Consider the following 24737-nt stretch of genomic DNA (forward strand, 5'->3'; position numbering starts at 1 on the left):
TCCCTAGCTCCTCAGTTCAGCCTAAACTCTTTGATCTGAAATGCACCGTCCTTCACCATTTGGTTTTATCTTCCTTTGCAGATCAATCTCCCACCGCTTCTGTACAAAGAACACTCCATTCTGGTGAAAGCAGATGAGGTCCCTTTCCCTGACCGTATGCTGCCTGCCTCCTCCTCCCGTGAGGTTCACCTCCATGGGCAGTACGTACTTCTGAACTCTTACCTGTCCAGTTCCCCCCAGAATTCAAATACAGCCTTGAATGCTACGTCCTTCACAAATGTTTTCACATCCTCCTTTTCCACATCGTTGGCATACGAGCTTTTCCCCCTCCAAAGCCCCAGGAGAATTCGATCTCAGAATAAGCACCCCCCCCATTCTATTTTGCACGTTAGCCATCTGAGTTATCACAGTATCCCCTCCAGCAGGTTGCAAAGTCCTCAAAGGCATGGATTGGGCGTAGGGTTGGTCTGGTTTTCCCATGGAAACCCATGGTTCCCTGCAAGGATCAGTACAAGTAATGAGTGATTATTCACAGTTTCCTGAACGTGTTACACTGATGCATACTCCAAAACTGTTTGACGTAGAAACTATTCGGGAAGACAAAGGAGAAATAAAATGGGTAATAGTAGGAACTGGGAAAGATTCTGATTCCTGCTGCCTGCTTCCGTTGGGAGACTGTCCCAAGAGCCCTCTCAGGATACTAATCTGGCATTTTAAGGGAAGCTCTCAGCAAGTTACTAAAATGTCATTCAACTAACCTTTACTGAGTCACTGCTATTTAAGTTCTGCATCAGGCGTATCAGGTACAATGTTTGATTAGTAATGGCCCCTGTCCTCTGGAGACTAACACAGGCAAGGGAAGGGATTCTATATAAACAGAGAAGTTTAATAAATATAATAAAAGAAAAAGTTAAAAGGGAATAAGCATGTATGTGAGGGAGCATGGTGGTAGAGAGTAGTTAACCCTGCATCTGAAAATCAGAGAGGGCTTCAAGAAGGAAGCAACTTTTGACCTCGGTCTTAAAGAAAGACAGCAATCTGCAAGGTGGAAGTGGTCATTTCGGCAGAGCCAACAATGCCGTGTGCAGGCCTGGAGGACGGCGTGCCCGGGACAGACAGACAGGAGCGGCTGCGACATGGAGCACACCCAGAGGGTGAGGCTCCGAGGTCAGGTGGGACCAGCCAGAGCTGGGCCTGCAGAGGAGTTTGCAAAGTCCACACAGTGGGCATCAAGCAGCCAAGAACAGGATCCTAGAATGCACCCAGTTTGCAAGGATTCTCCCCCCTCACTTCATCTTCCCAGTTTTCCCTGCCTGCTGTAGCTCCCCAGGCACACCATAGGTCAGCTTCGGGACGGAGCATGTGCGTGCTGGCTGCTCACTCATTCCGCAGCACAGAGCAGAGGGCCGGAGTCTGGTATTGACACTGACAGCAAAGTGTAACCCCCTCACATGCAAAGACATAAATATTCCAGAACAGACCTTTTCAATCATTTGGTCACTTCACTCTGTATTTTACTTTTACCTCCTAACCCCTCTTATCATCCCAAAGGGAAAAAAATGGACTCTCTCAAGGAGACCAGAAGAACCGCACTAGTCACCATTGGAAACTCACTGTGCAGCGATTTTGATGAATTTTTTCAGCAGCTGCACTCGCTTGGCCAGCTGGCTGCAAAGCAGGACCTCCGTGGCCACCCAGAGCTGGACTTCATTGCATCTCTGCAGGAGAAGGCTGAGGTTCGCCGTGTGCTCCCCACTGCCTTGTCGGCCAAACGTGAAGTAGATCAGCTCTTGCTGCAGGAAGACAGCACATCAGCATTTATTTTTAGCAGAGACAAGCTAATACAAAAGTCAGTCCATGGTTAAGAGCTGCCTCAGGTGGCCACTCTCATCATGTGTCATGAGAACATAACAACAGATCCAACCAGAAGCAATGCAGGGTTAGAGACGCCTTGTGAAATAATGTTCACTTAGAATCCTCACAAAAAGTGTTATTTTTAGAATGTGCAGATAACACAGTTTTACATGAAACTCTAAGAAGTTCTGAAGTTTAAATCACAGGCTGAATCAAATCCAAACTTCCTGAACTCGGTGTACTGGGAAAAGCAAGTGGAAATGATTGTCACTAGTACAGGTAGGTTCTCTCCACGAGGGTTCTCTGATTATAGAATGAATCAGGATCACCTGGAGGCCTGTTACAGCCGCTCTCTGGGCCCCAGCCTCTGAATTTTCTCCTTTGATAGGTCTGTGGTGGGACCCCAAACCCGTGTCTATAACAAGCCCCCAGGTGGTGCTGCTGATGCTGGTCTGGGGACCCGCTTTTTGAGAACCACGGATAAAAGACAGAGTAAAATGAACAGAAAGACAGTGAGGTCAGGGAAAGGTCCAAAATTTACAAAATGGAGCAAGACCAGCCACTCTTTATCCAGACTGATCATAGGCAGAGCAACAGAAGGAATGTGTTTTTAAATGAAAGGGTGTGTGCACTTCACAGGAGGGGTCCCCCACTCCCCTGAGAAAGCAGTACAAGCAGTGACACAGCCTGCTCCAGTCACATCTCGTAAGACGCACATCGTTTAGCTTGAAGGAGTTCACCACTTGCTTGGATTTAGATTATAATGTGGGCATTTTTCTGAGGAGGACATTTTTCTGAGGAGGACACTTTAAACTGAAAGCAGAACTCAAGCCCACAAGTTGGGCATGAGTTTCTTGAGAAGGAAAGGCTGTTTGTAATGAAAAGTGTCACTACATGGCAAAGCAAAGGCAACACACGGTTGCACAGAAAGGTCTCATTTTTCATTTCCCGATTCCTGTGAGCCCTTCCACTGGCTACATTTACTCCTTAATTGTCAGTAGCATTTTGCCCCTACTCTATCATTTTATAAATGTTTAAGCTGTCTTCAAAGGGAGGGATGATGGACATAAAGATCTGAAGTCTATCTCCAAAGTTTCAAGAAAGTACTTTAAGTCTTGCAGCACAGTCTAAATGTTTAGAATGTTCTAGAGGAAAAGAATGACTATATGTGTACGTGCATAAATACGATTCTGTACAAAACCGTGAACTTTATGGAAAAAAATTAAAGTATCAATATCAAAGTTGTCAAATGTAAAATGGCTTTTCAATTCCATTAGATCTTCATAATTATGCAAATACATAAGTATTCAAACATATAAAAATATAGCATTTTTATACTACAGTACACATATGATTATATTAGGAGCACATAAAACATGATCATGTATCTGACTTTCCTAGGTTTGTATTTAATGTATTTAAAGTACCCAAATATCTTTTGGGCTATGGCATCCCAAGCAGAATTACAGCACGAGATGATGGATCTTCTTAAAACTGAGTCACGTACAAATACTCTTTTAAAAAAATACAAAGTTGGGGCGCCTGGGTGGCTCAGTGGGTTAAGCCGCTGCCTTCGGCTCAGGTCATGAACCCAGGTCCTGGGTTCGAGCCCCACATTGGGGCTTTCTGCTCAGCAGGGAGCCTGCTTCCTCCTCTCTCTCTCTGCCTGCTTCTCTGCCTACTTGTGATTTCTCTCTGTCAAATAAATAAATAAAATCTTTTAAAAAAAAAAAATACAAAGTTAGGGGCGGCTGGGTGGCTCAGTCACTGAGTATCTGCCTTCAGCTCGGGTCATAATCCTGGGGTCCTGGGATCCAGCCCTGCATCAGGCTCCCTGCTCAGTGGGGAGCATGCTTCTCCCTCTCCCACTCCCCCTGCTTGTGTTCCCTCTCTCACTCTCTCTCTCTGTCAAATAAATAAAATCTTAACTATCTCAACTATGATTTAATCTATTTTAAAAAAAGAATGCAAAGTTAAAATAGCACTTTATTTTTATCTTTTCACTCCTTACTTACCTCGTGAATTGAATTGAAGAGACTCCAATCAAAATTCATTAATTCCAGAGCAAGATCCCAAGTGTTCATTCCCAAAATCCTCATCGACCTTTGCTGTGATTCCTCATTTTCTGCAAATGGGTTCTAAACCAACAGACAGAAGCAAAAGGATCCTCAGTAATTCCCAAATGTTTGGCACTGAACTGGCTGACCACAGAAAGCCACTAGAAGCCCAGATTAGGAAAGTAATCTTGTCTGAGTGCACTTAATATTTTTCCTGGTCTGTTCATCTTTGGTGAGTTACAACCAATTTGGGAAACAGCCTTGGAAACGGTAGAATGTGATCAATGATACTTCAATGAGTTAGCCTGCCCCTCCCCCCACCACACGTGCACACATCCACAGATCTGATTATAAAACACTGCCCCAGCAGACAGCGTAATGAAAGCGAAAGCCCTGAAATCACTTTGGCTTCTGGTAAGAATTAGTGTGCCAGCAGGTTAGTATAAAAACAAACAAAAGAAATGTCATGGTGCACTTCAATAAAGACAGACATGGTTTTCACAGGAAATACATTTAACGAGCCTCGTCCCAGACACACACTTACAAATTTTATTAAAATGCCTGTGGGAAGTGATAAAAATTTAAACAAGAAATAAAAAATAAAAGTTACTTCATTTATGCCCCATGGTGGATGGTTATTTCAAGTATCTGTTGCTTTACCTATACAAAGAGGTACGAGTCTGGTAATGGCACTTCCTTAAATTCTACCAAAACTTCAAATATTTTGTCACTGTTAAATTTATTAAAAATTATCTGGCATCTTTTCAAAATATTTGATATTTTCTAATTAAAGTACAAATTCTCCAGGGGCATCTGGCTGGCTCAGTCAGTAAGAGCACATGGTATAGGGCTGTGAGTTTGAGCTGATGTTGGCTAAGCATTTACTTGAAAAAAAATTCTCCCATTTGAAGAGTTGGATTTGAGTAGCTAATGATATTAAAATTATTAATAACTTGGAGAAAAAACAATGGGACTTTGCAAAAATAAATGACGACAGGATGAAGAGGTTCCAAATATTAATTCCTCTTTTGTTGTTTTTTTGTTTGTTTTTAAATATTTTATTTATTTATTTGACAGAGAGACACAGTGAGAGACGGAACACAAGCAGGGGAAGTGGGAGATCGAGAAGCAGGCTTCCTGCCGAGCAGGGAGCCCAATGCCAGGCTAGATCCTAGGACCCTGGGATCATGACCTGAGCCAAAGGCAGACGCTTAATGACTGAGCCACCCAGGTGCCCCCAATTCCTCTTTCAAAACTGTAAAATTATTAGCATTTCACAAGTTTTACTGTTATGAAAAGGTTTCCTAACTTGAAGAAGAAAAAAAAAAAAACAAAAAACAAATGACAAAAGACCTTCCCAGAGTTTCTCCACAGACTTTTTCAGTGCAGGTCAAGGTACAAATTGTCCCTGTATCCCTGGGTGGGACACAAGGGGGAGCTCAATGAGGGCAGACTGAAATAATGCATGTGCAAATACTGAGTGGGGTTGGGGGGAAGGAAAGCTCACGTTTCTTGCGGCCTGATTAGTCTGGAACCAGACAGGTGCCACACTACTCTGCAGGCATTCAGCGGGAGAGCCAAGAGCTGGGAGGATGGACATAAATCTCTGCATACTAATTTGGAGATATAAGGATATTTTCAGTTGGCTTTTTACCCTTCCTGCTTTTTCTCCCTAAATGCACCCCTTGCCCTGGTACTGCCTTCTGGGTACCAAAGGCTGTCTACGGCCCTCTCCAACAAACACTTTCTATTTTTCTACCCTTTCATTCAGGGCTCTAACTCCTGCCTTCTGAGAAGAGCAGCTCATCTATACGTAAGTGGAATGGGGGCTAGTGGCTCCCCACGTTATCTCTCCTGCCTTACAATGTTCCATTTCAACTGCAATCTTTTGGAGATAAAATGCTGAAAACTAGGACTCCAACAGGGAACTCTCAGGCAGCATGGAGAGCTGGTGGTGGAAACACCCGAGGGCAGGATGGCACCTGGCTCATCCAGGAACGCATTTCAGAGCCCCCATGTGCTGCACTAGGACATCGCTCAGGCCTGCCTTCTGCTCTTCTGAAGCTGGTCCTGGTTGGTGGTTGGAGAGCGCTAGGGGCGTGCGTAGCAGGGAGCTGCAAAGAAGTCTGTGGGCAGCCTGAGGAAGCAGGGCGTGGAAGACAAGAGTGTGAATCTCCACCATCACCCAGAAGCTCCAAGGAAGCCAGAGGGTAGATTGTCCTCCTCCCTAGGGAGGGTTAAAGCCAAGCCAGTCTCACTGTCTATTCAAGGATGCAGGGTGGTAACAGTTCACTGATGGAATTACATCATGCACAGACACGGGACCTGTGACCTGCTGAAGGACATCCAAAGCAGAGTGGCTGGAGTCAGACAGGTTTCCCTCTGCTTTGCCCCCTCATCACATACAAATGAAAGGAATGTGCAAGACCTTCTGAGGCCAATAATTCTGGAGTCCTAGCCTGGAGTCCTAGCACTTCCCCTTCCTTGGCTGCTGGAAGCTACAGTAAGGGGCTCTGCCTCTCTGAACTTCACAGGGTCACTGGGAATGTTAAATGAGATACCGTAGGTAAATTACCCAGCACCTAAGTGGTAGTAAGTGCCAAAAGTGACAAAGATTAGTATTCTGGTAGGCTGATACTTGTAGATGATTTTACATAAAATATTTTTATCATAAGCAATTTTGGTTAACCCATGTGGTATATACATTCCTCAATTATAAACACAACAGGAGTCGCCTAGAAAGAACCATGTCAGTGACGGCTCCATGAAACAGACTAGGACCGTGTCTCTAGAGGATACCATCACCATCTGGCAGGGCCTGCTCTTTACGGATATGGGTCTGAGGCCTGATCCTCAGGCAGAAAGCAACCACAAGACTGAGGTTTTTAGGAAAGTAATAATGACAAGTCATCTGCTTAGGCGTAAATGTTCTTACACTTAAAATGAAAGTAACTTACAGCATGGGTTCTACATTTCTTCCAACTCTTACTCCTCACCAGCATCCCGTACACCACTGTTATCAGCTGATCTTACACGGGGAAGGCTGATAATTGTCCCTTTCTTCCAGTGAACGGTACACTCAAAGTGCGCCAGAGAGATGGAAACAATACAGAGTCTCTCTCCCCCTAAATTTGTACAGGGTACGTTTCTCAGCCTGATAGCCTCATATCCACCAAAAAAGAAGGAATAGAATTAAGATTAATGGGGAGGGAGGTCACTTCTCTCACATCCCCTATGTCAGAGGCCCGAGAGAAGCAGGCTTTGACTTAGGAAGGCTTAGGATTTCTCAAGGTGTACCTGTCTTTGATTTTCAAAGGCAGTGTTGCTTCCCAGGTGTATTGCTGGCTAGAGGAGGAAGTAGTTTGATGTGTTTTTCTAACATTATTATAAAACATACAAAAATATGACTTTAGTCTGTCATCTGTGTTTCAAGTAAAGGCTAAAAGTCCTTACCAAAGTGTCAGCTAGGTCTTTTCGGTAGACATATATCCGACCCGATGCTTCAAGGGATTTGGAGCTGGCCAAGTCATTGGGCTGAAGTTCATGCTTTTCTTTATTAAAAAAAAATTAAAAAAGTAATTAGAAACACGAGAACAGTGGTAGGCATGCACAGTATACCTAAAGAGTGAAAATTGCCAAAGACAAATATTTAAAAGCAAATAGAATGCAGATTTAATTCAGATCTGCATACTCTGTTCAATGGCACCAATGGTACCATGGACATCACTGCTCAATATCCACAGAGTGGAAGCCTTTTGCAATTCCTTCTTGTAATATTTAGTCATTTTTTAGAACACAGAACAGTTTAGAGGAAAAAGTAAAAGTCACTCATAATCCCATCACTTAGGGTTGCCCAGGTGGCTCAGTAGGTTAAGAGTCTGCCTTTGGCTCAGGTCATGATCCCAGGGTCCTGGGATCAAGCCCTATGCTGGGCTCCTTGCTCAGCGGGGAACCTGCGTCTTTCTCTCTGTCTGCCACTTCCCTGCTGCATCTCTTTCTCTCTCTCACTGTCAAAATAAATAAATAAAATCTTAAAAAAAAAATCCCATCACTCTCAGATAACCATAGGTGTAATCTTTGGTAATATTTGGGTATGTTTTTATTCTGCTCTTGAGTTACTGTGTGTAATGACATCACACCTACAACATATAATGCAATTACTTACACCTAGGCATTCATAATAGTATGGATACCTACATATACATTTAGTTATTCCATATGTGGTTTTTCTATTCTGATTTTATTATAAGCACTTATCCACTTGTCAAAATTAACTAAGTATAGCATGTTTAACTGGTACTAACCGCTCCATTATACCATCAGTAATCTTTCCTCTATTGCTGACCAATTTAATAGTTTCCAATGTTTTTGTCAGATTAATTAGATGGAAAATATATGCAAATACCAGCACAGGTCTGGTACTTAATAGAGGCTTGATAAAATGGGATCTATTATTATAGCAGCCGTAATATATACTGCTGAAGTCAAATCCTAATGCATAAATCGTTGGCCGCTCATACTGATTTTTACAAATAGATTCCCAGAAATTGGAATTACTAGGTCAAAGGGGAATGAATATTTTTTAAAAGTTTTTGATACAAACTGCCAAACTGCTTTCAAATTCTTACACTGACCAACATTGATCATTCCTGGTGGTAAGTTTGCTATTTAGCTAAAACCAAAAATAGATTTCTCGGTTTATTTTAAATTTCTTGACCACTGGAAAAGCCGAGTGTTTTTCATGTATTCTTCTATTTCCCTTATTACAAATTATTCCTGTCCCTCAGCCATTTTTCTACCATCACTGGAGTGCTCTTATAACGTAATAGACTTCTTTGTAGAAAAATGTCCTCCTCCAAACTACAAATTACAGATACGAATTGACTAAACTAACCCTCAAGTTTATTGCACTGTAACATAATCAGCTTCTAAGTCAGCCTTTTAGCTACCTAGCATGGTTTGGGGAATACTATATTCCATGTATCTTCTTCTAGATAACTTAATCAGTTCAAAGGCCAAATTTTGTTTTGAACATTTCTGCTTAATACAGAGTACACAAATGATAATCCAATATATTCTTTATGGCCCAGCATTATAAAGATCAATAGCACTTTCATGTCAGGCCATTGACGTGTGTGGTAAATGGTCCCATGTGGCTGGGCTCTGAAGTTCTTCCATCTCTCCTCCCTCTTTCTCTAGCTACAATTTCTTGCAGCCCTGTGTGTGCTCATGTCTACCCTACATCAGAATTTATGAGAGCCATTCTGCCCTTGCTACAGAATAAAATGCCATGACTTTCTGACAGTAACTTTTCCATTTTCTGGGAAATATTTTTTTTTCTTATTTTCAGGTTTGTCACTACACTCTAAAAGTTAAAGCTCATAGAATTTTAAACTCTGAAAAACTATAGGGAGGTAGGTTTCTGTTACTACATACATTATACCTACTCTGGGTATAAAACAGCTAGAAACTTACTGAAAGCCATGAGGATAACAGCCCCAGTCCTTTTAGAAAAATCTGTAAAACCTACCACATTTGCAGTATCTTTAAACTTTTTTTGACAAAAAGAAAATAAGAGTAGATCTCACTGTAATTTCATTTTGAAGTAGTATTTAAAAGACTATTTACTGAAAATTAGGTAACTAGAGCAAGGACTACATTAAACACTTTTTTTCCTTCTTTTTCTTCATAGAGCATTATTGTTTGGAGGGTTTTTTTTTTTTTTAAAGATTTTATTTATTTGTCAGGGACAGAGGGAGAGCGAGCAAGCGAGCACAGGCAGACAGAGAGGCAGGCAGAGGCAGAGGGAGAAGCAGGCTCCCTGCCGAGCAAGGAGCCCGATGTGGGACTCGATCCCAGGACCCTGGGATCATGACCTGAGCTGAAGGCAGCCGCTTAACCAACTGAGCCACCCAGGCGTCCCTTGTTTGGAGGTTATTAAGCTATGGGCGGAAAGGTTCTTAACAGATAAAAGTACTAATTGATGGGAAATGATGGCACATATCCAAATCTGTGGGATAATTCAAGAGATAAGCTGATATTTCTAGAGAAGATTAGCAATGAGTCTATACACATTGGCCTCCACAACAACATTGGCCTCCCTGATTGAATCTATTAATAGAGTGTAAAAATGGTATTTCATGGCCATCAAATAGATATTGGGTAGTAAAACAGCTACTCATTACTCTCCAGGTTCAAGCGTGGCTCTGGGCTGACTCGGAGTCAGCCCCAAGGGAGAGGGGTCTCAGGTGTGCTACCAAGTTCTCTCAGGGTCCTTTCTCCTCCACAGTGGGGACCCAATGACTACTTTCTATAACGGTACTGTCTTGAGAGGCAAATGATGGTTTTGATGAAGTGTAATATTATCACTTAATATTTTTGGTCACTTAAAATTAAACATAATACACATTAATGTATCTATCTGGAAAGCCTGAAATATTTTATTAAAAATTCAACACATTAAAATTCATGTAGTCCAGATGTTTCTTCCACTTTTGCTCCTTTTCTCTAGATAATGTTTTGATGGGATGCACAATTAGGGTCCCTTGAGAGGGAGGAGGGACTCTTGTGAGGCCCAGGGAGAGGGGCTAGGCGGTTTGCATATGTAATCTGCTAGTTTACAGGACTGTTTTAACCTGCTTCTGTCACAGAAATGCTTTAACATCAAGTTAAATTCTGATCTTCTCCTCCTTCCCCTAGCCTGGTAACAAAGGGTAAACAGGAATGCTGGTTATCTGCTCCCCCCTCTCCCTCTCGCCCCATCTCTGGTTGATTGGTTCACACAGTACTCCCATTTTTCCAACCACTGATGCTAAGTCACTTTCTTTGTATTTTTCTCAGGGTTAATGAGATATTAAATAAAGACTGTAAGCCAAAAAGGAGGCCAGCAACATTGAGATCTGACAGGCCCCAGTGAAAACGAAGGGGTCCGTTCAGGTCACGTAGATCAATAGTGTCAGCTTCTAATCTGTGTGATCTTATTCAAAATAGACAATAAACCATTCTCTGAGGATAAATAAGGCCCAGCAGAAGGAAAAGCTATAACCAGACCTCACTCCCCACGTCCACCTGAACGAACACAGCCTGCGAGCTTTCAGCTTATTGGAGTTTTTATTTCCTTCAACGGGGAGTCTTTTTAAGTATTAAACTATCAGCCAGCAATATGACTAGTTCAAGGCTGTCTTTCTTTTTCCTTCCTAAAGTAATTTCATCCTTTAGCAATTTCCCAAGTTAATTTAAATATGAAAGTAGAAGGCTTATCTAGAGTATAAAATATGAAAAGCTTTATAATATATTTCAAAACATGGCATGGCCCTTTATTCCGTTCTTGGGGAGGAAATTCAGGATCCCACAGTATCCAGCTGTTGTCATGGAAACGCCTCTGCCAGGCAGCTTCTTATTGTTACTGTGGTCACCCAGCTGCGGACCCAGAAGGGACAAGCCGTGCGTTTACTCTATAAAAATGTCGCCTCTCCTCCTCTCAGAGGCGATCCGGGGAAAGATTAATATTCCAGGACAGAAAACAGTTTACCCCCAGAGAACATGACAGCCACCAGAGCCAGCTCCTCTTCTGCATGCTGGATCTTTTCCGCCACAACTTTCAGGATCTCATGTGCTGTACTGGAAACTTTGGCCTTCACGCTGACATAGGAGTGCTCCGTTATGTACACGTGGCAAAAGACTGCATACAACACAAGAATCGTTAGTCAACAGGGAACTGGAGGCGTGAGGTACAGACATTTCCAAATGAAGGCATCCACCGGCCTATTCTCTTCAGGGTAAAACTTACACAACTTGATTTACATATTTATGTCTGCACTCAGGTGCCTGAGGGCATCCATAGAGAAACAGGTGCTTGGCCACGTGGGAGATACAGACATTACAAAGCTGGTGAATGAATGCGCCAAGGATTTAGGCTTCCCAAACTGGAATGAGAGATCTATGTCACGAAAGCCACGTGCTCACGGTGGAGACAGCCTGACCACGGCACAGGGGGATGGGGTGCGGGGGAGGGTACGTAACTTAGAGCTCTGAGTCCCTTCTTTGAGGGTTACTGAGATTTCCCAAAGCACTGTATTAAGATATCTCACTCATAAATTTTTATTTTACACTCCCTTTCCAGACAGTCACTGTTGGGTCAATCAGGAACACCACATTTTGCTACTGGAGCTCTCTTAAGCTTACATAAAAAATCTGCCCATTTGCCATGGTTTTTGTGTTCAGGCGTCTTGATCATTTAATAATGATGTCCCTGATCAAGATGCGGGTGAGTTTGGTTTCCAAAGAGAAGGCACATTTCTAGCCCTTTTAATATCCTTTTTGTTGTATGCAGTGCAAATAATTATTACTAGGACATCATCACTACCAGGGTGACTCGGGGTCCTGGAAAAGATTTTCTTCCTGATTTGAGAGCAGAAACTGTTAAATAGCAGTGGAGATAACTGATATATTGTTTCTTACAGCAGCTACTTTGAATTATAAAATACTAGCTTCTTTCAAAAAGATAATATACTTATTCTTCTCTGTCATGTTGCAAAAAAATAAAAAAATAAAGGGGGAGTGCAGTTCCTAGAGAAATCTTACATGCAATTTAAATGCCCCCCCCCCCCAATAAACCCAGGATGCTTCTCACAGAAAGGCAGATGAGGCAAAAGAAAATGAGTTTACGTGTAGGAACCTCAAAGTAAACACCACCGGAAGGCACGGAAAATATTTTGGTCTTGGTTTGGTTCAGTATGTCACTAAAACAATAGCATCTAACAAACAGTTGTTTTATATGTTGTCCACAGAAATGTGAGAGGCAACAAAAGCTTTTTTGCTTCGACCGAAAAATAAAATTTTTGAGCAAGACAAGATCCAGTGCACAAACCACTGAATATGAGGAAAGCTTAAAACCCGCTTAATAAACAGATAAACAAAAAGAGGCCAGGAGTCTCGAAACACTTCCACTCTTTGTAACTCAGCTTGGGAAATTACCTGGTTAAACTGTAAGACAAATCAGCCTGGAGGGTCAGCAACTAAGGAATTAGGAGGTAAGATCATTTCTTTCCCAGCTTCCACAAATACCGCACAGCAGCAGAAGCCTGGGTGTGACACTTTGTTGTTTAAGTATGTGAGAAGCAGAGCAGACAGGAAGGGTTCACACTTAGAATTTCAGCCCAGATGGAGAGGTGGGCTCTAAGAGAAACCTCCTAGTCACAAGAGCGTGAATGTTTCCATTGTTGTGTTTCCCCAGGCTCTGCACTCGACTCAACCTTTATGCACACAGAAGGAAATCATTTCCTGCTCTGTTATAAGGGAGTAACATAGAAGGCAGCACCATCATGGGGCTAAAGGTTATCTACCCTCCCCCACCCCTACTGTGCAAGCATCTTCAGAGTGGGTCCTGAGCCCTGTCACCGGGGAGCTATGGGGAGTGCTGACCGAGGGTGGATGGACTGGGCGCGTAGCACTGTCTTGCAGGGGGATTTCTGCCCCACTCCTGTCCTTCTGCTCTTCTTGCCAAGAGTCTCTTCCCTTCATCTCAGGGACTGACCCCACCAAAGCCCCGCATGTTGGCTTTAATGGGCTTTCCAGTCAGTCCCAGACAGTGAGCTGACCGATCAAGGGAGAAAGCAGCCAAGAGGAACAGGTAGTACCTTCCAGGCAATGCTGCATCTCTCCCTGAGAAAGTAAAGAAGCTCTTGTTCCAAGTTTTCTTTCCTCCCTTCCCAATCAGAATCATCCTTGGCCCCTGACACTGGTGTAGGGTGAAGAAAATGGCCACACTCGAAGCAAGAAAATAACGACCATCATCTTGGGTGTGAACATGTTCGACACAGGTCACAGGGCTGTGATGGCTGGAAATGTTCCAAGGCGGGCTGATGTGTTAATAATGCTGGAGAATGAGGGTGATTAACTGCGACTCCACCTACCCCAAACCCTCGTTAAAATGACACTCACTTTCCTCTGTTTCAGTCACGGTTCCTCTATGCTGGAGCCAGTTCTCCTTAAGACTGAATTGGTGGAAAAGGGCTTTATTCTGTGAGAAGCGAGAAAGAGAACAATGAATGAATGCATTCCTGCCCTTTGGAAAACCACAGCTGTTTACACGTTCCAAAAGAGCTAGCCAATTTTTCTTTCTTTCATTTTTTTAAAATATGAAATCCACCCATCCAATTTTAGAGGACTAAATAGGGAGTTGCCTCTATTCATGCATGTGGGGGTAAAGATGCTGAGCAGCACAGCAGACCTCGGCCAAAGCCAGGAGCAGACAAAAAGCTCCTATAATTATTCCCTGCGACATGCTGGAGAGTATTGGCCTGATTCTGAACCTCTGGCTACCACAAACACCCACCGGTTATTCTCTGGAGAGAGATATCCCAACACTAACCACGCTCTGGAACAAAGCAACCTTAGATGGCTGCACGCTTCTGCTGCAGCACCAGGACTCGCTTAAGGGAAATAAGTACATTATTCATTATGATTATCCACCTGATAGATGAGCTTCTACGAAACGTGCGCCTGACATCTCATTTTGCATTTCCCCTTCAAGGTGAATAGGAAACACACTCCTTCTTTCCCTTTTTGTCGGGTTGAAAGGTACAAACCTTTTGCTTATTACTAGACTCCCTCACCCTTGCAGTCAAGATTCTTGCCTGCGTTTCTTTTTCTTTCTTTTTTTTTTTTTTTTTTTCACATCAATGTTTCAAATTCAAATTTATATCACTCTGGGAACACCGGAGAAACTCTGAGTTTCCAAAAATAGGCAGAATGTCAAGTCAAGGGCACGTGGCCAGCGTCGGATCTGGATCTACAGCAGCACAGGCAAGGTGAAGTGAAGCCATGAAATCCACGTAAGCCACAGCCCCTGGCTTCCTCGACGGGCCCCTGGTCTGCTTGAGGCAGGATTCATTTTAATTATGAAGAAAGGCCAACTGAGGCCAAGCAAGGTCTCCCAACTTAACAGCCATATTTTGGATAGAGAAAGGTCTGCCTCACCTTCCTTTGTGGTGAATATTCATCTACAGTGCTGAAAGGAAAAGGAAAAGAAGTCAGTCTTTGTCCCAAACCCAGAATAATGCAGTGATTGTCACAGAAGATTAATTTTCAGGCACAGGGCAGATGATTTTGCTTTTCAGAAAGATAAAACCTGGTATTCATTAGGTCACTATGTATAACACCCTTGACCTTGGGCTCTGGGTTTCTACTGAATGAGGAAGAAAAGATGCTATCTATTCAATGGGTATATTTTACTTTCTATGCACAGAAAGTGAGCACTGAAGGAAGAACTAGGTTTAGTCAGTCCACAGAAACTCTGAGTTTTCTCCTATACTGATAGATTGGTTGAAATTCTTGTTATTCAGATGGTTAAGTTAATGAACGCACAACTTTTCCAGAATGTTTCTGTGTATGGTGGAAGTAGGGAACATTCTGTAGGTCCCCAGCTCAAACCTTTTTCTAGAATCTAGAGATAACTCATAATCTTTCACCAAAGAGGCAAAGCCATATCTTATATCACTTTCTTATTTCAATCTATTATTTCCCATTTTATTTGAGTCTTTAAAATCGGATATATTAAGTTCCATTAATGTACTGAATGCATATAAATGCATTAAGCCATGAATTAAAGTTTTCCAAGGGTAACCAGGCCTGCCTTATAGCAAAGACCAACTTCTACATGGGGGGATTATTTTGATGTAAAGGCTGTCTCTCTTTTTCTTTCCTGTTTCATTTTACATTTTCATACTCATCTTAGGTGCTGAGAACTTATTACAGTGTAGACCATGACAAAGGAACATCACCCAAATTCCCAACTTTATTTCTAACACTGTCCCATACTGCATCTCATTTCTGAATTTCTAAATGTGATTTTCATGACTGAGGAATAAAGCTGTTACATGATTTTTTTTGTGCCCTAAAATTAATTTATATAGACATTTAATTTGCAATAGGATCTCTCTTTACTAAAATTAGGTCAGGCTTGAAGTCTCAAATTAGTCATCTGAAAGGCCTAAATTAACACTTTCTACAAGAAGTGCCTCTGTGACTGCTGAAATCTTCATAGAAATTTCTCACAACTTGACAACATGTGCATTTCATGTTTACTAAATAGAAAGTACACTGAAAATCAGAGAACAGTTTTTCCTTTCAGATTAAGTTTGCAGCTCTATCTGAAAACTGAATAATGACCTCATGTTTTCATTCACCAATATTAGTAAGGAGAATCAGTGGTCAATCAGGTGCTGGCAATCTGAAAGACTAATGAGAGATACCTTGGAGATACTTACATATACCAAAAGTCAGGGAGTAAATGGTTTTCTTTAATCTTTCTAAATTGATAAAGAAACCCCAGGGGGGGGTACCTGGGTGGCTCAGTGGGTTAAGGCCTCTGCCTTCGGCTCAGGTCATGATCCCGGGGTCCTGGGATCGAGCCCCACATCGGGCTCTCTGCTCCGCAGGGAGCCTGCTTCCTCCTCTCTCTCTCTCTGCCTGCCTCTCTGCCTGCTTGTGATCTCTGTCTGTCAAATAAATAAATAAAGTCTTTAAAAAAAAAAAAAAAGAAAAGAAACCCCAGGGAATCCAAAAGATAGAGCTTTAAAAATGCTTCATGACTTGCTGAAACCTATTTCTAAAACTTTTTTTTCCCTATTCCATTAGAGACAGCTATGAGCCCCCCAGATGACAAGTTAAATATTTACGCTTTTAAAATTAAATAATAACTTAATAAAGAATTGTTTTTATGTATCCAGGTTGTTCTGGCTCTGTTGGTTTCTATCGTATCAAACAGTGTAAAAAAAAATAGCCAATATTATGCAGCCATTAAAAAAAAAAGAAATTTTGCCATTTGCAATGAAGTGGATGGAACTAGAAGGTATTATGCTAAGTGAAATAAGTCAGTCAGAGAAAGACCATTATCATATGGTCTCACTGATATGTGGAATTTAAGAAACAAGGCAGAGGATCATAGGGGAAGGGAGGAAAAAATGAAACAAGATGGGATTGGGAGGGAGACAAGCCATAAGGGACGCTTAATCTCAGGAAACAAACTGAGGGTTACTACAGGGGTGGGGGACGGAAGGGAGGGATGGGGTGGCTGGGTGATGGACACTGGGGAGGATATGTGCTACGGTGAGTGCTGTGAATTGTGCAAGCCTGATGATTCACAGACCTGTACCCCTGGGGCTAATAAATACATTATATGTTAATAAAAATAAATGATTAAAATAAAAATTAAAAATCGGCATGTAAGTGGAAAAAAATAGCCAATAAGCTTGATATTGTGTTCATTCGTTTTGATATAAAAGCAAAATACACAATTAACTACTAGAAAAGCTAAGGAATCAAGGGATCCCAGATTCAAAGTGTTCAAGATGAACTTTGTAAGACACTCGAATTCTATCACCTTTACTACTTTCTTTTATTAACTGTAATACGGAAAGGTGTAGGTACTCACTGGCGACGGTGCATTCCAAGTATCTTCTGAAACTCTTTCAGTTCTTTTTCAAGTATTGGATATTCATAGACGTCATCTAGCACATTCCTGTATATGGTCTGCGGGGCAGGGGGAGAAAGAAAAATGGTGGCTGAAATGCCTATCCTGTCAGGACTAGGATTCACACGACAGTTAACCTGCTAAGGGAGCAGGGGGATTATGAAGGGGGTTAAACCAGTACCAGTGAGATCCTAGGTGGGATTCTGCCTCCTAGCCCCTCACTCAACTCTCATGTGACCCTCTCACAGCTGTCAGGGGCCATACGTAGTCAATGCTAAACTTAGAGACACCTGGAAGGCTACTCGAGATTCCCATGCCTATTCTATATTTAAAAAATAATACCCACATAGTCACTTGGAAAGACAAGAAATGGACTGAATCTTATTACCCAGTTGTTTTGAAAATAACATTAGTTTTTGAGGCACCTGGGTGGCTGAGTCAGTTAAGCATCTTGGGCTCAGGTCATGATCCCAGAGTCCTGGGATTGAGCCCCAAGCCCGGCTTGTATGTTTTATCTACCTTAACTATTTCATCTGTAATCAAAATTCCCATGAATTATATAAAAGAACCTTAAATTGGCAAATGTAAAACTGGCTGCCTACATTTTTTTTCATAATGGATTATTTTCAATTAAAAATTTTTTTTATCTATGTATAGAATAGCAGGCCTCAAAAATCGAAACAGGGGCTACCTGGGTGGCTCAGTCAGTTAAGCATCTGCCTTCGGCTCAGGTCATGATCCCAGGGTCCTGGGATCGAGTCCTGCATCAGGCTCCTTGCTTAGTGGGGAGTCTTTTTCTCCCTCTTTCCCCTACCCTCCTGCTTGTGAGCTCTCTTGCTCACTCACTCTCTCTCTCTCAAATAAATAGAACCTTTAAAAAACAAATAAAAATAAATTAGTATTTTCTTTGAATCACACCTTGAAAATGACAAAAAAGTTGCTTGACTGCCACCTACAAAAGGATTTTAGAAGTACAGAACTGAAAATAAAATCAGCCGTTTGGAATCAAAGAATATCTTGAAGTTTTACATTACCTTTAAGAACATTTTTGAATGTTCGTCTTCATGTAACCAGTCTTTGTAGAGGGCAATCCATTGGGACACAAGATGCAAAACCTTACGTTTCCGACAAGGAACATCTGAGTTTTCTTCTTTGCCTTGATACTTCTTAGCAGAATAGGTGCAAATGGTTAAGAGAGAATATTGCATTGTTGGAAATATTGCATTGTGCTCTTTAACTGAAAATATGAAGAGATGCATGTATTCTTATTTTCACAACACATGCTAAAGCATTTGCCAAAGAATCTGCAAGTATCTAAGCCTGTGGCAAGAAAAGAGCATGGGTAGCAAGAGCAAAGGTGTGCACCAGAAAGAGCAAAAGTAAGTAAACCCAGGAAAATGATGTCCGTGTGCTTGGTGGCAGGTCGTGAAGGTTAATTAGATGATTTGCATTGACAGCTGCTGACACAGTCCCACAGGCAGCACGGGTCAATGCCACCACGAAGAGATTCTAAGTGGCCCATGAATTTCAAGGGTGGCGACAGCAGTACTGGCCTCATTACACAGGTAGACACCTTCCATAAAAGTTACATCAGAACTAGGCCAGATATCCTTTGGTTTTCAGAAATTCACAATTGATAAAAGCAGTCACTTCTCAATTAGCCCCTATGGGCACTGATTTCTGGAGTATCATTTGTGCTGTGATTTAAATGCCCACTCCCAGGAATTTGTTTGGAAAAAAGGACTGGATAAGCATGTAAACATAATTAAAAAGGACTACTACTTTTCATTTTCATCGGAATAAAAAAAGTAAAATAGGAATAACCTAAATGGGTCAAACACTGGATAGTTAGCTAAGTCATCACAGATCCATTAACAGGCAATCTACAGCTGTAAGACTGATGGTCTAGTGGTGCATTTATGGATGGCAAACACTTAGCATATTGTTGAGCAGGAAAGCAAGCAAGAAAATATGCTGGGATCACCTGCTTCCATTAACTATGCTTATTTATAAGAAAAATTTCATCACCCTGAATGATATATATTAGAAGTTACAGGGGCGAACTGTGCTGTTCAAATTACATAAAAATAACAACTCCCCAAAAGCAATGTGCTTAAAGCCTTGGGGATGAGACGGAAGCTTGGAATTTTCCAAATCAACCTAGTGTTTTTGTTCCCCAAATTATCATTTCTAACCGTCTCAGACACACTGGAAAGTTACATAGGAAAAGGAAATGCTATGATACCAAAGACAGGGAGGCCTTGGGGCTGCTGGGGAGGATTCTCCACTACTTAATGCTGAAATATAACTGCAAAATACAAGTATCTATGTCAGCCTTTGTAAATATTTTAAAACATATTTAGTCACTGTCTCTCTGACCTGCAAGAATACATCCAGGGCATTTGATTTTTTTTTTTTTTTTAAATTTCTGTGTGAGTAATAGACTCAGGCAAACACACAAAGAATCTGTTAAAGCATCCATTTTCCCGTTTTTTCTCTTAACAGACAAAATATAAAATATTATAGCCTACATTATTTCCACTTGTACAAAGGTCATGTTCTTTTCCTGTGACTACCATGGCCTAACCAATATAAAGAAGAAAACCTAGAAAATTCAGAAATACTAACAACTTCTTTCTTTTAGGTCAGCATGTATAAGCCAGGAGGTGGGCTTTTTTTTTTTTTTTTTTTTTAATTTATTTGACAGAGACGCAGCAAGAGAGGGAACACAAGCAAGGGGAGTGGGAGAGGGAGAAGCAGGCCTCCTGCTGAGCAGGGAGCCCGATGGGGGGCTCGATCCCAGGACCCTGGGATCAAGACCTGCGCCGAAGACAGATGCTTAATGACTGAGCGACCCAGGTGCTCCACGGAGGTGGGCTTAATTATTACCACTGCATCTATGTTTTATAATTATGGACCTGTAGGATAGAGCCATTTCAGGGACTGAAACGTCAACAGCCCTTCTCCATTCACAGTTACTACCATTTATTTGTTTCATCTTGTTTTGCCTACAAGATGTATTTTTCAAAAATGTTAGTGATTAAATTTAACATGTGAATTACTCTGTTTTCTTTATCAGGGTGTATTCACTTTTATACATTTTGCCCATGCTAGATTATATTGATTTATAAACATAGCCAGAGGATGGGAATAATGAGAAGGCACTGGATGACAATTATACCTTCAGTGTAGTGCACTGAACATTAGCTAGCCTCAGGCTGGAAGCTTACATAATACTTTTTATGATGATAAAAGCTAAAAAGTATAAAATTCTATCACAGTAAAAGTACCTGTCTAAGATACCCAAGCACAGCATAAATGGCTCTAATCTATAACTAATGTTTAAAAACAATGGGAGACAAACAACAAAAATTAATTCAGACCACTCCTTAGAAGGAGATGGCAGTGGGATATATAAGATAGCTTCACTAAGGGGCACAAAAAAAAATCTCTCAAATTAAATATGGATGCCATATTTTTGTTTGTGGTTTGTATTATTTCACAAAAGGCAGAGTATGGATTTCATGGGTTTTGATAATTAGTAAAAAGGCTGCTAAATAAGAATCTGAACTAAGTTTTCGTAGAACATGTCTTGGTCAAAGACTTAAAACATGGTCATATGAAAGTGAAGTTTTAGAGACTCTTCAGGGAAATTCTATGAGGCATTAAATTACTCAATAATAATAACAAATAATACTAGGATCCTATTTATATATTTATTTATCTACTTTTATTTAAAGAGAGAGGGATGTGGGGAGGGGCAGAAGGAGAAAGAGAATTTTCAGTAGGTTCCATGCCTAGCGGGGAGCCTGACACGGGGCTCAATCTCAGGACACTGAGATCATGACCTGAACCAAAATCAAGAGCTGGATGCTGAACTGACTGAGCCACCCAGGTGTCCTTATTAGGATCCTATTGAAAAACAATGGTTTGAAGGCATCTATTTGCTATGAAGCAAACTATGTGATTTAATAGATGGTAATACTTTTGGAAAAGCCTTTAGCATTAAAAGGTAGAAGAAATTAGCTCATAGTTATTTTTCTAAAACACTATTAAAGAAGAACTTGAAAACCTTGTATTTATTGCAGAATTTTTTAATAACATCCACTTGGAAGCTATGAAAGAAATCTGTTTTTAAAATTCTCTAAATTCAAAATGGGTAATGTTTCAAGGCCAGCTTTATGAACCAGTTCAAAAAGCTCCCCAAGAAATGTAGCTTTGGGGGTGCCTGGATGGCTTAGTGGGTTAAAACCTCTGCCTTCAGCTCAGGTCATGATCCCAGGGTCCTGGGATCGAGCCCGGCATTGGGCTCTCTGCTTGGCGGGAACCTGCTTCCCTTCCTCTCTCTCTGCCTGTCTCTCTGCCTACTTGTGATCTCTGTCTGTCAAATAAATAAATAAAATCTTAAAAAAAAAAAAAGAAATGTAGCTTTTTGTGGCCATATGGACATAGCAAAGTACTACCAAGTAATCATGATTTCTAGTTTATATATTTATTAAGAGATTTTATTTCAGGTATGCCCTTTATGGAGTTTTAAGGTATTCTTTTAAGCAGGAAAAGGCTATCAAACTGGGTAAAAATGCAACAATCATTTAACAGGACAATTTTACCAAGACCACTACCATTGTGGCTCAATAAAACTCAGGTATATGCATTAAAAAAAAAATCCATCTTCTTAAAAATGTTCACTAGGGCTCTAGTGGAATCTTCAGTTTGGTTTGATAAATACCTGACAGTTAACAGACTTCTTAAATACTTCTGAAGCACCTTTCTTGCACATTGTTAGTCAAGAAGCCCGTATGGAGACTCTGTGTAAGTTTACTTGGCTTGGCTTTATGGCCTTTCATCTGTTGCACCCCTTCTAGTTCATGTATCAAATCATAAAGCTTCCCTAACTCGTCATTAACCTCATCACACCTGTCATTCTAAAAGCACATGTCTTCACAAAGCTTTTGAAAGATGACAGTTGATTAGGGAGTAGTTTCAACCTCCCACGTTGGGGATGGCTCACCGGGCCCCGGGACACTTGCAGAGAAACACGGAATCATGCACGTATATTTTCCTGCCCAAGTCCCCTGGCACTAACGGCCTGATTGTCTTACAAGTTCAATTATGGCCTGTCCACTCAACCTCTTGACTCTGGGCTTTACTGGGTGGGCCAAACTTACCTCAGATTTCTCATCTTGAGACCTACATTTGAAGAAAACATAATACAAACAGTACAATTTACCCACAACCCAGAAGGTGAGAACAGTAGCCCCGCCTTCCAGTTCTCCCTGTCTATTCTGTCTCATTTCATCTTTTACCTTGGATATCATTACATTAATATTTAACAGATCCACACTCTACAGAGTGGCTGAGTAAATTAAGAAAGGCAGTTAGTTCCTAATGTGAGACATCTGTCTGAGAGGAAGCCAGCACAGCATCCTGAAGTTAATGAAGGATATTGCCTCAACAGCGCCTGGCACAAGTCATCAGTTGTCATGAAGACCGTGTACGTGAGGAGGAAGTCATCAAGGAGGGTCTCTGCAAAGAAAGTAAAATAAACAAAAGGTAAGCACACCAGTGATAAGAAGGGCAATTGCTTCTCCAACCTCTCAAACAGCATGTGTGGCAGAAATATGTTAAGTGGTGGTGGTTGTGGGAGGGGTTAGGATAGGAGAATTTTAACCAAAAAATACATTACTTGCTGAAGTTAAGATTTTTTAAACTCCTTACACAGAACACCTCAAGCAATGGGATTATTTTTTTTGTTGCAAGGCTCTCTAAACATACAACTTTTGTTATTTTTTTTCACTCTCTAAAACATCATTTATTTTTGTGGGTAAAGATGTTATAGAAACCCAATGCATAAATAATGTCCTTTTAAAGATAAATTTTATAGGGGTGCCTGGGTGGCTCAGAGGGTTAAAGCCTCTGCCTTACTGTAAGGAGTGATCAATGCAAAACAACAAGGCTATGTTTACGAACACTGATATAAACTCTGATATAAAGAGGTAGTGAATGATATCTCTAATCCTTGTCAGCTGCCCCTGCTTAATTAATTGTTTTGTTTGATTGCAGAACATCAAGATCATCCCAATTTACACCAATAAGTGATTGCAAATGGTCATGTTAAAAAAAAACAAAACAAAACTTTCTTTCTAACTGCAGAATGGCCTAAAGTGAAATGAACCAGAGATGCTAATGAAGGTATTAAGAAAGTTTTTTTAAAAGATATTTACTTATTTATGCTAAGTTAACAGTATTCCTTATTAAAAAAAATAAATTTGACAAATGGCACCCATAATGTCAAATCAGCCTACATGTATAATGTATCAGACTGCAATATATTAACAGTCTCTGCTCTAGTTTACTGTTACTTGTAAAAGTAAGTTCTCAAACAGATGTGTCTGGGCCTTGCTAGGCAGAAACGAAGCCCTATCCAGTGTATAGGGAAAGGAACAGCCCCGTATAGAGCTCTACAGCCCTATATGCTGAAGGTAACTGTGGGAGTGTGGTCAGTTGGACAATTCAGTGTGAACGCACACACACACCCTGCACTCACAGAAGGCCTGGGAGCTCTCTCCTAGAGACCCTGTTTATAAAAGTGACTGGCAAGCTGTGACCTCCAACATAATTTCCAAATTCACAGGAAAGATTCCTTGCAGTTTCAAATATTCATCTGCACGGAAAGGCAGGAGAAACCGTATTCTAAGACCAGCCCCCAAAACTAGTTAACCTGGCAACAGAAGTTCATCACTTGGTTATCCTAATGAAAATCCTGAAATATACATTTTGGAGGTCTGTGTCTCCTTCATCACAGTTCTTAAAATAGTTTCAAGAAAAATCAAACAGTGGCATAACGTCTGAGCCCCTAGGATATTTTGAAATACTACCTAAAAACTAGCACTCTGGGACACTACTGAGTAGGTATGGTCACCAATTCTAACACGGCTCTGTAATAAATGTGGGTGATGAAAATCTTCAAGCTCTCTGCTCTCGTTAGAAATTGAGTCTTTTTTGCATACAGTGCTAGGTACAGGCAGCAAGAACCACAGAGTAGCCTAAAATCTATTTGAGGGTTCTCTGTGGGCCCTTACAGATCAGAGCAGACGATATACAGAAGCCGCTGGGTGAGAGCCTGAGAACCTCATCATTCCTCATTCAAAATACTTGATGGGACATAGGTTCAGACTCTTTGGAATGTTCTTATTACTTAGCTGATTCAAGGAGGTTGGAACTATTCTCTAATCAAAATTTACTCCATTAGCAACTGAGATGAAAAAGAATGCCATTAAACTTTGACATAACCAGTCATTCCATTCTGGAACAGCCTTGGATAATGAGCTGAGTGACTGTGAGAAGTCTGG

The 24737-nt window shown here is 41.2% G+C and overlaps 1 protein-coding gene across 2 annotated transcripts in view; it reads right to left on the minus strand.

Moving 5' to 3' along the window:
- Positions 1-24737, minus strand: part of RAPGEF5 (Rap guanine nucleotide exchange factor 5) — a 228595-nt gene that overhangs the window by 24919 nt on the left and 178939 nt on the right. For both annotated transcript variants that reach the window (XM_047694569.1, XM_047694570.1), the window contains exons 12-20: positions 22833-22911; positions 18420-18564; positions 17347-17444; positions 14892-14922; positions 13854-13932; positions 11443-11592; positions 7365-7462; positions 3870-3992; positions 1615-1793 (exon numbers count right to left, since the gene is read on the minus strand). In XM_047694569.1, the coding sequence (XP_047550525.1) occupies positions 1615-1793; positions 3870-3992; positions 7365-7462; positions 11443-11592; positions 13854-13932; positions 14892-14922; positions 17347-17444; positions 18420-18564; positions 22833-22911 (982 nt within the window). The remainder of the gene's footprint in view (positions 1-1614; positions 1794-3869; positions 3993-7364; positions 7463-11442; positions 11593-13853; positions 13933-14891; positions 14923-17346; positions 17445-18419; positions 18565-22832; positions 22912-24737) is intronic.

This window comes from Lutra lutra, chromosome 11 (assembly GCF_902655055.1).
Source record: "Lutra lutra chromosome 11, mLutLut1.2, whole genome shotgun sequence".
In the NCBI taxonomy this organism is placed as follows: Eukaryota; Metazoa; Chordata; class Mammalia; order Carnivora; family Mustelidae; genus Lutra; species Lutra lutra.